Consider the following 17723-nt stretch of genomic DNA (forward strand, 5'->3'; position numbering starts at 1 on the left):
CACCCCGAAGACCATAAACACCCAGAAGACCCAAAACACCCAGAAGACCCAAAACACCCCGAAGACCCAAAACACCCCAGAGACCCAAAACACCCCGGAGACCCAAAACACCCCAGAGACCCAAAACACCCCGAAGACCCAAAACACCCCGAAGACCCAAAACACCCTGAAGACCCAAAACACCCCGAAGAACCAAAACATCCCGAAGAATCAAAACACCCCGAAGAATCAAAACACCCCGAAGAACCAAAACACCCCGAAGACCCAAAACACCCCGAAGAACCAAAACACCCCAAAGACCCATAAGACCCTGAAAGACCAAGAAAACCCAAAAGCCCCCGAAGACACCGAAGTCCCTTAAGAACGAAAAGTCTCTGAAGACACCAAAGACCCAAAAGACCCTGAAGACCCAAAACATCTCAAAGGCCCAAAATACCCTTAAGGGCCCAGAGGATCCAAAAGACCCTGAAGACCCAAAACACCATGAAGACCCAAAAGACACCGAAATGGTCAAAGATGCCTACCCCTCTGAAACGCCGTGTGGTGAGGCACGCAGAGCGTGCCGAGTCACGCTTGTAGGTATACATAACCATATACGTTTGCTCCATTATAATAAGATTCTTAACAATTAAGATTCTTAAGAATTAAGAATTAAGAATCAATTAATAATCAAGAATCAATTAATCAATTAAGAAAACAATTACGATTCTTAAGATTCTTAGATTCTTAATTTCTTATTAAGAAATAATAACAATAACAATAAGTTGAATTATAAGTAAGCCGACATATTAAGGATAACGGGCAAGAGTGTACAGTACAGAATAGGCAGACAGGTGTGCTTATGCTCAGGGAGAGCCGAGCCGAGCCGAGCATGGCGGGTCCAGGTGGAATGAATCATCATTGGGTGGCGTCACGCTCTCACCGGAAGTAAAGTAGGAAACCATTTCGTGTGCACGGTGCGGATGTCGGTTGAACTGCGGTAGGGCGGCGATGGATGCAAACTTTATGATTGGTTTTAAACATGTTTTTGTGTGCATTCAGTGCGAAGTCATCTTGTGCCTTGGTGCGTGTAAATACTGCTGAGAAGGCACGAGTCCCGCACGGGTCGGTTCATGGAGTACATGCAGTGGTGAAATGCTGACTGTAGGCCAACCGTGTCCTGGGTGTGCTCGGGTACCAATCGGCTAGCTAGCGCTCGCCAAGCCAGCTGTTCCTTATCGAGTGTTTCGAAGGGAATGTTTAAGCTAATTGGTGAGCGCTCTACAACTCGGTAATGGACACCCACCTCCAGGTACCCGGAGCGACCTTGTGGCTCTGGTCACGGCACGAGTTGTAAAAGGAAACGCCTCAAAAGCGGTGCAGTTTACAACTGGTACCAGGGAGGTGGGTGGAAGAATATTACTATTAATTATTAGTATTAGTATTAATTAATAAATGCTTTGTTACAATGTTGTCATTGTTTTTGGGATGGTGTGTGTGTGTGTGTGTGTGTGTGTGTGTGTGTGTGTGTGTGTGTGTGTGTGTGTGTGTGTGTGTGTGTGTGTGTGTGTGTCTGGTGTGTGTGTGTGTCTGGTGTGTGTGTGTGTGTGTCTGGTGTGTGTGTGTGTGTCTGGTGTGTGTGTGTGTGTGTCTGGTGTGTGTGTGTGTGTGTCTGGTGTGTGTGTGTGTGTGTCTGGTGTGTGTGTGTGTGTGTCTGGTGTGTGTGTGTGTGTGTCTGGTGTGTGTGTGTGTGTGTGTGTGTGTCTGGTGTGTGTGTGTGTGTGTGTCTGGTGTGTGTGTGTGTGTGTGTGTCTGGTGTGTGTGTGTGTGTGTCTGGTGTGTGTGTGTGTGTGTGTGTGTCTGGTGTGTGTGTGTGTGTGTGTCTGGGGTGTGTGTGTGTGTCTGGTGTGTGTGTGTGTGTCTGGTGTGTGTGTGTGTCTGGTGTGTGTGTGTGTCTGGTGTGTGTGTGTGTGTGTCTGGTGTGTGTGTGTGTCTGGTGTGTGTGTGTGTCTGGTGTGTGTGTGTGTCTGGTGTGTGTGTGTGTCTGGTGTGTGTGTGTGTCTGGTGTGTGTGTGTGTCTGGTGTGTGTGTGTGTGTGTGTCTGGTGTGTGTGTCTGGTGTGTGTGTGTGTCTGGTGTGTGTGTGTGTCTGGTGTGTGTGTGTGTCTGGTGTGTGTGTGTGTCTGGTGTGTGTGTGTGTCTGGTGTGTGTGTGTGTCTGGTGTGTGTGGTGTGTGTGTGTCTGGTGTGTGTGTGTCTGTGGTGTGTGTGTGTCTGTGGTGTGTGTGTGTCTGTGGTGTGTGTGTGTGTGTGTGTGTGTGTCTGTGGTGTGTGTGTGTGTGTGTGTGTGTGTCTGTGGTGTGTGTGTGTGTGTGTGTGTGTCTGTGGTGTGTGTGTGTGTGTGTGTGTGTGTGTCTGTGGTGTGTGTGTGTGTGTGTGTGTGTGTGTGTCTGTGGTGTGTGTGTGTCTGTGGTGTGTGTGTGTGTGTCTGGTGTGTGTGTGTGTGTGTGTCTGGTGTGTGTGTGTGTGTGTGTCTGGTGTGTGTGTGTGTGTGTCTGGTGTGTGTGTGTGTGTGTGTGTGTGTCTGGTGTGTGTGTGTGTGTGTCTGGTGTGTGTGTGTGTGTGTCTGGTGTGTGTGTGTGTGTGTCTGGTGTGTGTGTGTGTGTGTGTGTCTGTGGTGTGTGTGTGTCTGGTGTGTGTGTGTCTGGTGTGTGTGTGTCTGTGGTGTGTGTGTCTGTGGTGTGTGTGTGTCTGTGGTGTGTGTGTGTCTGTGGTGTGTGTCTGTGGTGTGTGTGTGTCTGTGGTGTGTGTGTGTCTGTGGTGTGTGTGTGTCTGTGGTGTGTGTGTGTCTGTGGTGTGTGTGTGTGTCTGTGTGTGTGTGTGTGTGTCTGTGGTGTGTGTGTGTGTGTCTGTGGTGTGTGTGTGTGTGTCTGTGGTGTGTGTGTGTGTGTCTGTGGTGTGTGTGTGTGTGTCTGTGGTGTGTGTGTCTGTCTGTGGTGTGTGTGTCTGTCTGTGGTCTGTGGTCTGTGGTGTGTGTGTGTGTGTCTGTGGTGTGTGTGTGTGTCTGTTTGTGGTGTGTGTCTGTGGTGTGTGTGTGTGTGTGTGTGTGTGTGTGTGTGTGTGTGTGTGTGTGTGTGTGTGTGTGTGTGTGTGTGTGTGTGTGTGTGTGTGTGTGTGTGTCTGTGGTGTGTGCGCTCATTCAATCGTTCGTTCGTGCTCTTTTATAGGCTAAACATTTGAGTTTTATCAAATTTTCAACAAAGCTTTATTATGGAGAAGACAAATTATTTTGTCAGCGTCACATAAAATTGGCAATTTTCGATCGATTGACCTGAAATTTTAACAATTTGCATATTGGGTCGCTGAATTGGTTCACCAATCAAAAGTGAGAAGCCGAATGTTAAATCACTTTTTATTTTATTTTAAATATATTCAAAGGTCAAGGTTGCATAAAATCATCAATTTCTGTCTGTTTGACTTGAAATTTGAGCAGAGTTTGTATATTTAGTCACTGAAGCATATTGCTTTTGAGGTAAATCATTAAAGATCGCATAAGATTGTCTATATATATATATATATATATATATTGGCTGTCTTCGTCGTGTTTTGCTGTACTGAATACAAAGCGAATGGGCTTTGCAATTTTAGATGCTTTCTAATTCCCCTCACCAGAGGAGAGGGTATTGCATTTGAGTCTGTTTGTCTGTTTGCCTGTTTTGTTTGTTTGTCCGCACAGAATAAATATGATTTTTCTCTGCAACCGTCAGTCCGATTGACAGGAAATTTTCACTAATGGTGCAACTCCACCTGTATAATTTTAAAAAATGATTATTATGACGTCATAGATCACGTGGTTCTGCCGCCATATTGGAAAAACCGAAAAACTTTGCACCTCTATCTCAAAGTGCTGAATGGAAAAAATTGAGACATGGCTCATTGTAAAGAACTCCATGGGGAATAAAATATGTTAATGATTGTCATAGGTGCCTGCATTATGACGTCACAATTCGACAAGTACAAAACTTCATCCGATCAAGATGAAATTTATTGAGCATAATCAAGGAATAAATTAGTTTGGAAAACAATAATGTCATCGATCACGTGGTTCGGCCGCCGTATTAGTTTTAACACAAAAGCCTTAAAAAACACTGAAAATACATCCTGGCAAGGGTTTGCAATCTCTGATTGCTCTTGTTACCCTCACCAGAGGAGAGGGTATTGCATTTGAGTCCGTTTCTGTCCGCACAGTATAAATATGATTTTTCTTTGCAACCGTTGGTCCGATTGACAGGAAATTTTCAGCAAACGTGCAACTCCACCTGTATAATTTTTAAATGATAATCATGACGTCATAGATCACGTGGTTCTGCCGCCATATTGGAAAAACCGAAAAACTTTGCACCTCCATCTCAAAGTGCTGAATGGGAAAAATTTAGACATGGCTCATTGTAAAGAACTCTCCATGGGGAATAAAATATGTTAATAATTATGTCACAATTTGACAAGTACAAAACTTCATCCGATCAAGATGAAATTTCTTGAGCATAATCAAGGAATAAATTAGTTTCGAAAACAAATAATGTCATCGGTCACGTGGTTGGGCCGCCATATTAGTTTTAACGCAAAAGCCTTAAAAACCACTGAAAATACATCCTGGCGAGGATTTGCAATCTCTGATTGCTCTTGTTACCCTCACCAGAGGAGAGGGTATTGCATTTGAGTCCGTTTGTCTGTCCGCACAGAATAGATATGATTTTTCTTTGTAACCAACAACAAAAACAACATGCATTTTAAAGGCCATTTTCCCTGCTAGAGCGGGGGTTAGCCTTGCGGTCCCCATGACAATCTTCTCCATTTTGCCCTATTTTCTGCATCTCTCCTTGTTAACCCCCTTGCCCGCATTTCTTCTTCCACCATCTTTAGCCAAGTCTTTCTCGGTCTTCCCCGTCTTCTACTTCCTTCTACATTCATTTCCATCACTCTTCTCAACCAGTCACTTTCATCCTTCCTCAACACATGACCAAACCATCTCAACCTCTTCCTCTTCACAGCATCAATCACAGGCTCTATTCCCATCATCTTTCGCAATTCATCATTTGTCTTCCTTTCTCTCAACGATACTCCGCACATCCATCAAACCATTCGCATTTCCACCCTTTCCAGCCTTCGTTGCTGCTCTACGTTCATTACCCATGTCTCGCTCCCATAAATCATAACACTTCTCACACATGCAGCATACACCTTTCCCTTCAGCTTCAACGACACTCCCCTCCTCATCAGCACGCCACTCAGTTCCCGAAACTTCTTCCATGCACATCTCACTCTAGCAACCGTTGCCGAGTGTGATCCACCTTCTCCATTCAGCATGTCTCCGAGGTAGCAAAATGTTTTCACACCTTCCAGCTTCACGCCGTCTCCAAGATCCAACTCAACATTTCCTCCATCTGCAGCTCCCTCTGTGCACAACTTACATTTGAATGCAGCTGCTACACTGGTTAATGACCCTCTCAGACCACTACATTTTTGATGAACCCACTCAGCGCACATTGTACATTGAATGGAGTTCACTCCGACACCCTTCCTGCACACAGCACAGGGCCACTTCCCAGTTCTTTCCACCTCACCACCTGCTTTACCACTTGCCATCACCTTTGTCTTTCCGATATTCACCTTCAGACCTTTTGTCTCCATACATTCCTTCCACTTGTTCATCTTTTCCTTCAGTCCATCCATACTTTCCGCAATCAACACCAGATCATCTGCATACAACAACTCCCACGGTAAACCCTCCTTTACGTTCTGAGCCAGCACCTCCATCACAGCTACAAATAATAGTGGACTTAGTACCGACCCCTGATGCACTCCCACCTTCACCTCAAACTCACCACTGTTCCCGTCCTTTGTCCTTACAGCTGTGCGTGCTCTTTTGTACATTGCCATCACTACTCTGATCAACCATTCCTCCACTCCTAACTTCCTCAATGCCTATGTCAATACTTTGCGTGGAACCCTATCGAATGCTTTCTCCAGATCAACAAACCCAAGAAACAACTTCTTCCTCTTCTCCATGTACTTCTCCTGCAACTGCCTCACAATGAAAAGCACGTCTGTCGTTCCTCTTCCTGGCATTAATCCAAACTGCATTTCGTCGATCTTTACTTTCTTCCTTATCCTCCTCTCCAACACCCTTTCCAACACCCTTTCCAATACCTTCATTCCATGCTCCAATAACTTTATCGCTCGGTACGAACCACACTCCAGAGGGTCACCTTTCCCCTTGTATATAGGGACGAGGGTACTCGGTTCCCAATCCACTGGAATGCGGCCTTCTTTCACCACCAGATTACAGATCTCTGTCATTCTCTTCACACCCTAACTTCCTGCTGCCTTCAACATATCTCCCACTCCCGTCAGCCCTCCCGCTTTTCTACTCTTCATTGCTTTTATCGCTTCCTCAACTTCCTTCTCAGTTATCTTCTCTGCCGGTCCTAAAACTGGGTTACTCTCTATGTTGGCATCCCATTCATTCTCTGTATTCAACAGCATTTCCATATATTTTTTCCATCTTCCTTTAATTCCATCTGGGTCCACAACGGTGTCCCACTTCATCCTTCAAGCAACTCACCCCATCACATCACACCTCTCTTTCGCTATCTGCTTTGCAATCCTGAATACTGCTCTCTGACCCTCTTCCGAATCCAAGCGTTCTCCGAACGTTTTCCTGCATGCCTACTGTGCCTTTGCTCCCTCTTTCTTTGCAGCCTTCTTGGCTGCCTCATAACTTTCATGCTCTGCAGTTTCTGCTCCCGTACCCTTCGCCTTCTGCCACTCCTTGAACTTCTTCCTCTTGTCAATCCTCTTTCCAACTTCATCATCCCACCACCATGTTTCCGAGTGCCTCGGTGGTCCTTCTGTCCATCCACATACCTCACCAACGGCTCCCAACAGACTAGCTTTCATTGACATCCAACCACTTTCAAGCTCAACCACATCATCCTCTGCCCTACTCAGCCTCTCTTTTAATGCCTCCCTGATAATGATTTTTCTTTGTAACCGTTGGTCCGATTGACAGGAAATTTTCATCAAAGGTGCAACTCCACCTGTATAATTTTTTAAATGATAATTATGACGTCATAGATCACGTGGTTCTGTCGCCATATTGGAAAAACCGAAAAACTTTGCACCTCTATCTCAAAGCGCTGAATGCAAAAAATTGAGACATGGCTCATTGTAAAGAACTCTCCAGTCTCCATGGGGAATACAATATGTTAATGATTGTCATTGGTGCCTGCATTATGACGTCACAATTCAACAAGTACAAAACTTCATCCGTTCAAGATGAAATCTCTTGAGCGTCATGTAGGCATAAATTGGTGGAGAAAAAAAAAAAATGATTACGTCATCGGTCACGTAATGCGGCCGCCATATTTTGTTTTAACACAAAAGCCTTAAAAACCACTGAAAATACATAATGGCGAGGGTTTGCAATCTTTGATTGCCCTTTTTCTTTATTTTGTAATTGGAATGCCATGCCGTGGAAGGACCTATGAAGCTGCTCTATACACCTTAACATGATGCACGTTTAAAACATGGGAATTCTTCGGTATTCTTTGTAGTTAGCGTAATCAACTCGGGAGATCATGACGATGATTTTGGTGTCGCACACTCCACATCAGAAATTCTCATTTCTCATCCCAAATTGGATGTCTCCATTAAATTGACATGAAAATACAAATAGAAGGGTGGTTGTGTGCCCTGAGTATAAAGGATTATATTTTCAGACGTAAAGCAAGGACTCACCACATATGGTTTTTTTGCAGGGTACAATGGCAATGTACAGTACTGATAGTGGGGGTCAAAGGTGAATGCTGCAAGCAAGGGAATAATCAAGGACAGAAGGAGAGGAAATTGTTACATGCAATAAGAGGGTTTCATGGGTTGGAGAAGAGGTGTGGTGGTGATTCTGCTGCTGTCTGCCTGTTCGTGGGATGGGGTACTTTATGGACTGGAGTCCTCTGAAAAAAAGGAAGTGTTTACCTGAGCATCAGAGACGTCCTCTGCATATGTGTAACAAGACTGGTTCGACCGCCCAAGACTGCCTTGAAGCATTGCAACTTCCAATGGGAGAGGGAGAGTTCCGTTTGATACCGATGCATTAACCGTAAGAGTGGAGAAAGCAAAGGATGAAGGCCTGCCTGTGCCCAGTCAGTGTGTTTGACGGGTATAACAGGATGCCAGACTTTTGAGGTGTCCAGGGGATCAGCCCTGACATTATTTGATATTTAGTGCCTTTAGTCATGGCTGAGAGGAGGAGGAGGAGCAGCAGCATGTCCAGTGTTGTGAGTGACAGGAAGGAAGCCAAACGTATTGCCAGAGATCAGTTTGAAAGGTGGAACAATTTTACATTGGCAGCTATAATTAATTCCGAGACTTCTGCCTGGAATTGGTAGAAGCTTCCTGGTTTGTAGTTTATGAGATCTGTTTTTTCAGCTTAATGGGAATGGTGTTTCAGTGAATATCTAGGCATACTGGAGGATGTAGAACAAGCAAGATTTGTGAACGTGGTTACTGATGCCATCTGGCCATCTGGGTCTGTTGCCGATGCAGGCTGGCTGAACAGAACCTTGTTTACCTTATTGGGTGAGAAGTAAGAAAAGTCCACTCGAAAGTGGGTACAGTGAGTGCGAGATGCGTTGTGCACATGATATTTGGAAGCAAACGGAGTTGAGAAATTCGGCCGAGTTTCAAGCTGAGTCTGCATTAAGTCTGTTTGAGGCAAGGGGTCATATTGATGGGTGGGTGTATATATATCTATATATAATCTCTCAGAGATGGACTTTATAAGATGCCATCAGGACTTCTACCCCATGTGAAGCAAAAAGTGGGGTTAAGCCATTCGGTCACTCTGTCTCTATCCTGTCAACAAACCTGTTTATGATTGAGAAGCAACTCTATTTCAATTGAATGTTATATTTTGAACACAAATCGGAAATCGAACCTGTTCTTTATCAGTACTTTGGCTCAGAATTTGTCCTGACCACGCATGCACAGAGGAGTGAGATATATAATTTTTTACTCTGACTGCCTGAGAGTAAAACAAAATTGAAAACCATTCCAAACAGGAAACCTACTGTTTTTAGCAACGTCGTGGACACAAACAGCAGGCATGAATAACTAATGTAATGTGTTAAATAAGTGGTGTAAAAGATGCTGCATCAACAGCGGTAAACACTCAAAAACAAACTCGACAACCTTTAAAATATTTATTTCATTTAAATCGAATTATATACTTGAATACTGTAGAACACAAATCGTCTGTTGGCAACTGCAAAAACCTTTTGTTTAGCTGTACTTGGAAAAATATTTGGCATTTTACATCATCTCGACCAATCAAATTTTCTGCTCGTAGACCACGCCCATGTCCTTTATTTTCTTAAGACTGTGTGGGGTAAGGTGTACTATTATATCTCTAGTGATGAAAGGGATTGGTTGTAGAATTCAGCCTTGAGATTAGCAAGAAGGTCTGGCGGCCCTTATACTCGATGGTGATCGATTTTGGATTGGGGGGTGGGCGGGGGGGAGCGCTCCCAGGTGGGTTCCCCCAAATCTCAAGAGATAACCGTCAACCCACTTGGGGCTATTTATTGATTTTTGCCTTTGTCATGTGACCATCACATTGTTTTATGTTATCGCTGGGGCAATTGGCTCCATCTTACCATGCATGTAGTACACGAGAAATGGAACCCCCCTCGTCTTTAATATTTTTTGTTTACACAGTCCATGCTCGTGGAAGAGCTAGAACACTAAACAGATCAGGGCACAACAGAACAAAAGGAACAGTAGAGAGTGGGAGGTGGACACCATCAGCAGAGTTGAAGGACAAACAATGGGTGTGGGGAGGACACTGGTGGCCAATATGCACACAGAAGCAAAATCTTAGGAAGGAAAAACTGGAAGTTTGTAAGGAGGTGGGCTTCATTGTTGTGGGGTGGGTAGGGCGAGGGTGAAGTTTAACTGGGGTCGAAAATATCATCGTTTTGAATGGGTGTGGATATGAGATGGTGGTGAGCAGCTGTCTTTAAGACATGGTGGGAAGAGCGAGATTGATGAGAATACAGAAATTGGTTCCATAGGTGTGGGGGTGGCGGGGTTGGGTATGGAAAGGTGTAGGGGTTACAGTAGCAAATGAGTGGAGGTGAGCAGTGATTCTGGATTTTTGGTAGTTTCACCAGAAGGTGGTTGATGGTGACCTGCATGAGGCCTGCAAAAACGTGGCTGGGATGAGAAGGAGTGGGGAGGGCAAAGCACTGACAAGACATGAGTGAGACACGAAGTGGGGAGGGCAAGTACAGGAGGTGCAAGACCAGAAAGTAGGCGATTTAAGACAGAGACCACCTTCCTGTCTGCGATATGAAAGTGATAGGCCCATACACTCAGCTCAGAAAGTGATAGGGAAAGTGACCATACATCCAGCTTCATCACGGGAGATTCCACTAATTTCATCATTCAGATAAAAAGCTATATAAAATACATGTTTGGACAAATTTAAAGTTCTTGTTTTAAGGTCATTTTTTTGGCGTTTTGTGTGTTTAGTCGGATTGATCTCACACGTTCATCATGGTGCAAAGTGATGATGGAGCACTGGAGAAAAAGGCCTCGAGTACTGAGTTTGGACCACAAACTGCACATTTGTCTCCATCCAGCAAGCTGCCCACCAAGAGCTGCGTTCTACACCAACATGATGGTGCTCGTTTAATATCACCAATGTTGGGCCATTATTTGAGTGAGCCACTCCCTGGACATGTGGGGTCGACATCCCATCATTTGTCCCCCAAATCAGATATTCTGGGAACTAGAAATAGACTCCTGGAGCAGCTTACGCAGTCCTCTGCCGTGAGGATCGAGAGAGCTTCACGGCTGTTGTCTTCCGCCTCGTGGAGGCTTCACATGAACGATTCTCCAGAGGAGAAATCGATGACTGCGTATGACATTTTGGCACCCAAAGACAAGAAACGCATTGTGCCAAGGAAGAGGAAGTTTGATGTAGAGCAGCAGCATTTCAAGCACCCTAAAGGCCAGAAAACCATAGAATCTGGATCTTCATCGGACATGACCACCGAGGTATGTCGATTTGGAGGAGCTATTGTTTTTGAATACCTTATCTGGTTGATTGCGCTGTATCTCATTGTTGATTCTTCTAATCATTGTAGAATGAACAGTACAGTATGCAAGTTGTGGATTTAATGGGCTGTACTTCCATTTTGCAATGTAGGTTTCTGGAGTGGTGAGTTCATTAGTTGTTTCGCCATCTTTGGGCAAGATGGTTGTTGTTGTCATGATTTATTATTTTCGACATTTCCCGTCAGATGATGGTGTGGCTATCCGAGGCAGTGGGCGACTTGAGAAGTAAACCTTGGGGCCTGGGCCTTTCGATGGACTCTGGGTTGATTTTGCCTTCGGCACAGCAACTTCCTGTTCAACAAGAAGAAGATCCCAGCTTCGAGATAAAGGTGAACTTTTTAATGCATTGCTCCTCTCCACACGCTCCCATCCCACTTAAGTTTTTCTTATACAAATGCTTAAAATTATGTTTTTGAGATTCAAATCCTTATTGGCAAGGAAGCTTGTAACCAGATGGTATCGAAACTCGTCCTGGTGCTACACTGGTGGGACAATGGATCAATTGCTGTCGTTCCTCCCTGGGGACAAGACTGCCGTCTTGTCTGCTGGCATTCACTTGTGGATGTTCATGATCCATGATACTTTTCCAACCAAAGGGTGTTCTTCTTCCCATGCAAAATTATAAATTGCTGCTTTGGTTGCGGCTTGTTTTGGCAGCACCCTGTGATGGATTAGCAACCTTTCCAGGAGGTTTTGGGAATGTTCATTACCGGTCATATGCAACTTGACGCCCCAGAAGGATATGGCAGCAGCAGCAACAATGACCAGGAATCTAATTGTTTGGATTGGCAACATATGCAGTGCCGTGATCGTCCACCTAAAGATTAAAGCACTGGATTGGACAGCTGCTAAAAATGATCGTTTACCAAACTTGTTTTCTATGCTGGAGGTATGATTTATTTTTTTAGGGGTGGGGTGGAGTCAGGCCAGCTGTTCAGCCAATAGGTGTAAGGCCTTTGATGGTCCACCCATCAATTTACTAATATATAGTCAGTCCATCCAATCAAAGACCACAGTTTGGCTATTTAGATATAGATGTTTGCTGTTTTGAAATACCCAGGGTTTCCCATAATCCAACTTGTTGGTTTAACTGCAATAATAGCATTTTGGTGCTTCTGATTCTTGCTCTTTGCTCATACCCAACAGAAGGTTGCTGATTGCACTTATTTTGGTGGTTCGAAGTTCTTGGCGTCGGAAGCAGAACCTCCTTGACGCCCCCATATCGCGGGCACCACAGCTTGTTTTTTTAATTACAACACATTAATTAGCCCGTCCCGTGCATGGCAGGAGACGGGGTTTTACAATCACTTCTGTGTGTCTGTCTGTCTGTCTGTGTCTCTGTCTGGGCCGTAACTTTTTTTTACCATTTCAGCTATTGCCATTAACATTTTCACCAAAGCTTTATTATGATAATATGGAGAAAGCAAATGAATAATTTTTGTCAAAAAGTCAAAGGTCAGTGTCATGTAAAGTCATCAGTTTTCATCTAATTGACCTGAAATTTAAATTTACCATTTGAGTTTTGTCATCATATATTCAACAAAGCTTGATTATAAGACTATGGAGAAGGCATATTAATAATTTAGTCAAAAGTTCAGCATCACGAATCGTCAATTTTCACCTGATTGACCTGAAATTTAAAGAATTTTCATATTGGTTCACTGAATTAGTTCACTAATCAAAAGGTAGGAGTTAATATATATATTTTTAGATCGAAAGGTCAAACGTCAAGGCTGCATAAAATCATCAATTTTCATTTAGTATTTTATTTAATTTTTAAATTTTTTTGCTATTTGGAAATACCCAGGTTTTCCATTCTGCAACCTTTTTTTTTTTTTTTTTTTTTTTTTTTTTTTTTTTTTTTTTTTTTTTTTTGTGTATACTGAATCGAGGCTCGTGAAAGAGCTGACATTTACTTCATAAACAAATCAACCAGACAAAAAATATATAAAAAGAGGGAGCGGAAGACAAGATGGGGAGAGAAGGGGAAGCACACAAACACTTGAGAGCACACAACATTTGAGAGCAGGGAGATGTGTGGGAGGGAGAGGGCTTGGGGGGAGGAGGCGTGGGAAGGGGGGGTGGGGGGGGGGAGGGAGAAGTATAAAACACCAAGGACTTCCAGGACAGAAGTTGGTATTTCAAAAAAGTGGAATTGGGGTGAAATTAGCGGGGGTAGAAAAGATCAAGGTTTTGGATGGGGGAAGATAAAAGATGGTGGTGAACAGCTGTTTTAGACCTGGAGGGTGGAGTGGGATTGAAGAGAGTGAGGGAGTTTGTTCCAGAGGCGGGAGAAAAGAGGAATGAAGGAGTGAAGGTGAGCAGAGAGTCTTGATTTTGGCAGTTTAACCATAAGAGGGTTGCAGGCAGATCTTGTGCGACCTGTAGGAATATTTGTGGGACAGAGCCCAGAGAGAGCTGGGGGGGGCAAGGCCAGAGAGGAGTCGGTAGAAGACGGAAAGACCACCAACCTGCCTGCGGTGAGTGAGTGAGAGGCCCTTGGAGTTGGCTTCATCGTGGGAGATTCCAATGATTCTGAATGCTTTGGTTTCAACAGCGTGAAGACAGGCTAGGTGTGAGGCAGGAGCACCAGCCCAGAGGGGAGAGCAGTATTCCATTGAGCTGCGGATGAATGCCTTGTATGTGGTGAGCAGCTCAGGTGTGCCAAGGAAGGACTTCGCACGACAGAGGATGCCCAGTCGGCAACTGGCTTTGGAGGCCAGATTTGAAATGTGGTTTTCCCAGGAAAGATCATGGCAGATAGTGAGACCCAAAAGCTTGAGTGACAGAACTTCTTGGAGAGGATTATTCAGAAAGTGGATGGGAGGGTTGTCCAGTCGGTCTTTTCGGAGAGACATCGTAAGAGTGTGAGATTTGTCAGGATTGAAAGACATGTTCCACTTGTTTGCCCAGTCTGTGATTTTCTCCAGGTCTGCAGAGAGTGAGGAGGCTGCAGACTGCCGATCTGAGGGATGAAGAATGGAGCGACAGAGAGTAGAGTCATCAGCAAAGAGATAGAGAGGATTTTCGAGAGTCAGAGAGATCATTGATGAAGAACAGAAAAAGCACAGGGCCCAGAACACTGCCTTGGGGAACTCCAGCCTGAACAGGAAGAGGAGATGAGAGAAACCCAATCAGGGCCACATGTTGACCGATTAGAGAGGAAGTCCGCCAGCCATGCGTGGAGATTTCCATGGATACCAAAAGAGGAGAGTTTGGTGAGCAGAGCGGGGTGCCAGACCGTATCGAAGGCACGTGATATGTCAAGGGAGACGGCTCTAATTTCCTGTTTGGCATTGAGGACCTCCATCCATTGTTGAGAAAGCAGAAGCAGCATGTCCAGAGTAGAGTGACCAGGTCTGAAACCAAATTGATGATCAAAGATCAAGCCATTGGAGAAGAGGAAAGATTTCATATCTGAAGCAATGATGGATTCCATGACTTTGCTGATAATTGGGAGAAGGCTGATGGGTCTGTAGTTGCTGGGATCTGTTTTTGCACCTTTTTTGTGCAAAGCGGTGATGTTGGCAGATTTCCAAGCAGTTGATGACCTTGACCTTGAGCAAAAGACCTTGATGACCTTGATGACATTGAGCAAAAGAGGGTGAAGAGAACAGAGAGAGGGAGTGAAAGAGCGGAAGAACAGGATTTTAGGACCCGTGGGCTGATGCCGTTAGGTCCAGTTGCAGAATCAGAGTCGAGGGTTGACAGAAACTTTTCCACCTTGTCAGGAGGAAAGGACACAGAGTCCAGGAGCAGCTGGGTACGACTGGGTACGGTGGGTACAGAGAGGGATGGGTTTTGGACACAAGATTTAGAGGCAAACACAGAGTTGAGGCATTAAGCTTTTTCACATGCGGAGTCAGCCTTGTGGCCGTTTGCGGTGAGGGAGGGGATGGAGGGGGAACAAACACCAGAAACAGATTTGACCAGACGCCACCAGGATTTGGAAGAGGGAGACAGATAAGAGAGTTCTGTCCTCAGAATGGAGAGATATTGTTTCCTGGCTCTCCTGAGGGTGGACACACACTTGTTTCGGGCTTTGTGGAAGGAAATGAGATTTCTTTCCGTTGGATTTGCTTTCCAGGAGACGAAAGCAAGTTGTTTCTGGGCAATAGCCTCACTACAAGATTCCGTGTACCATGGACGGGAGGATGGGTATGACAACTGAAGACGGGATGGGATAAATCTGTGCATGAGAGAGAGCAATTTACTTTGGAAGAATTCCCAGGATGAGTTGATGTCAGAGGCGGTAGAGATGGGAGACCAGTCCAGATGATTGATGGCTGCTAGAAGACCGTGCCAGTTGGCCTGAGTGAAATGCCAGACTCGTCGACGCTGAGGAGGCTCTCTGAGAATGGTCAGAGAGATGTCCACTTTAACAAGCACATGATCAGATGAGCCGATTGGAGCAGAAGAAGAGCAGCAGACATTTTCAGGGAAGTTAGTCATAACCAAGTCCAGAAGAGAAGATGCTCCGTTGACTGAGATCCGGGTCGGGAAATTGACAGATTGTGTCAGTCCCAGTGAGTCACAGAAGTCCTTTGCTGAAGAGCCATGGCTGGTGAGAGAGGTACCCACACCCAGCCAAATGGCATGGTGACAATTGAAATCGCCACATATGAAGAAGAGAGAGTTGGGATGGGTAGATAGAAGTTGGTCCATATTATCAGACAGCGAGATGTAGATGGAGTCATCACTGTTTGGTGGACGGTACAACACACGTATGAACAAAAGGTGGGAGCGAAGGGGAAGCCGTAGCCAAAGGTATTCCTGCGGGTGAGGTGGAGAGAGGGCAGTGCAGGGCGAGTGAGGAAGAGTTTTTTATAAAGATAGCAATTGTTGCTTTAACGTGTTGCTTTAACTGCAACAATAGCATTTTGGTGCTTCTGCTTCTTGATACCAATGCTTATACCAAACAGTCATACCTCCAGCATTTTGCTGCTCTGTTAGGCCCAATGTATTGTTACATTTGTGGGGGGTAGGCAATAATTACCTTAGTCCAGGTAGAAGTGTATAGATAACCATGCTCTGCATGTCGCGATGAAGAAGAAGAACTCTCCATGCACATAAGTAGGGATCCGGTGGACATATGTCGTGTAAGTATGTGTCCCGATGAGGGGGGTGGGGTTATGTTAATTAGTTCGGGAGTATGAATGAATATGAATGAATAATGAATGATCGTTTTAAGGCCATTTTCCCTGCTGGAGCAGGGGTTAGCCTTGCGGGCCCCATGACAATCATGGTTCCCTGTTTGAGGCAATGTTTTTTTTTATGGCAGGATACCCTTGCTGGCGCAAACCCTTAGTCGCCTCTTACGATGCGCAGGGATACGGTGTACCTATTCTAAACCGGGGTACACACCGGGATAGTAAATGCCATAATTAGTTCGGGAGTATGGGTAATAAATCCCTGTATGTAAATGCCTCTGTTATTTTCCCTCTGTTCCTTATGACAATGCAACACACACACAAAGCCAGGCAACAGCGCATTAAAAAACACTAAATAAAACCTAACTGGAAACAGGACTTTGAGCACCAACACCAACATACCACCGACGTGTGATAACATCAAGCAGGCATGTCCAGGAGGCCACTCCCCGGAGAGCAGTGATTGGTGAGATTTGTCGAGCAACGAAGAGGGACTGGCTGATGTGAGCAGGCATAGGCAGCGTCGGATGATGTCAGAGCCCTGAATACAAAAGAATGTACTCCCCGACATTTTCTCTCTTGCGGTGGGACATTCTCAACGAAAGGCCGAAGTTTACGAGCTCTTGTCTGTGGGGTTTGGTGGTGAACGGTCGTGTTCCGACATCACCATGATCGTGAGGAGGAGCGAACTGCGGACCGATGCCTGCGTTTCCCGCGAGCGAACTGTGCATGGAGGCCTGTGCTGTTCCCTCCAGGGGTGGGGGGTGGGAGGGGGGGCGGGGGTTGACGATTCCCGAGGTGATTCGGGAGATGCTCGGAGCTAAGTACCTAAAAACACACACATTTATTTTCACCAGTTATTTTTCTCCTTTGTGTGGTATATGAGTCTGTATGGGGACGTCCCATTTAGGAATCTTAGTTTTGCCGTGTGTTATTTTGTTACCGGCATTTCTTCAATAAAGCCGGTATTTTTGTACATTTTAAATCATGTCGGCTTGAATTAATCATCGCAGGTCCGAAGAAGTCCAGTGGGACCTGTGAAGGTAAGCTCTTCGCCCTCCCCCACGCACGTATTTTCTGCTATATTTTTGCTGAACGCCTTGGAGTGTAAAGCTCGATCGGCAATCCATCCGAGACCGGTCTTTATCGGCACGGACGACAGTATATTCAGAACTATTTTTTGAGTATACGGAAGAAGACGAAGACGAAGACGTCTGAATCCGTGATGCAGTCAAATAGTTTTGACAGCATTGTCTGCTTATAAACACCTGGCATGGTTATGAAGAGCATAACCCTGATCTACTATAATGGTGCATGAATCAGAATGGGCAGCAGTGATTTTGGGCACTGGACATTTTTCCATAATGTGACTGGTGTTGGGTAGAACTGGTGAGTTCATAACTGGAATGCTGTAC

At 45.1% G+C, this 17723-nt stretch overlaps 1 protein-coding gene across 2 annotated transcripts in view; it reads left to right on the top strand.

Moving 5' to 3' along the window:
• Window positions 1–917: 917 nt before the first annotated feature.
• Window positions 918–17723, top strand: part of TEP1 (telomerase associated protein 1) — a 154481-nt gene continuing 137675 nt past the window's right edge. The window contains exons 1-3 of one of the 2 annotated variants that reach the window (XM_068131228.2): window positions 918–979; window positions 10571–11098; window positions 11344–11487. In XM_068131228.2, the coding sequence (XP_067987329.2) occupies window positions 10595–11098; window positions 11344–11487 (648 nt within the window). In that variant the 5' untranslated portion in view covers window positions 918–979; window positions 10571–10594. Of the gene's footprint in view, window positions 980–1265; window positions 1384–10570; window positions 11099–11343; window positions 11488–17723 lie in introns of those variants that run through there. The other variant, XM_068131229.2, reaches the window with a different exon arrangement.

Source organism: Myxine glutinosa, chromosome 11, assembly GCF_964187855.1.
Source record: "Myxine glutinosa chromosome 11, kmMyxGlut1.1, whole genome shotgun sequence".
Lineage (NCBI taxonomy): Eukaryota > Metazoa > Chordata > Myxini > Myxiniformes > Myxinidae > Myxine > Myxine glutinosa.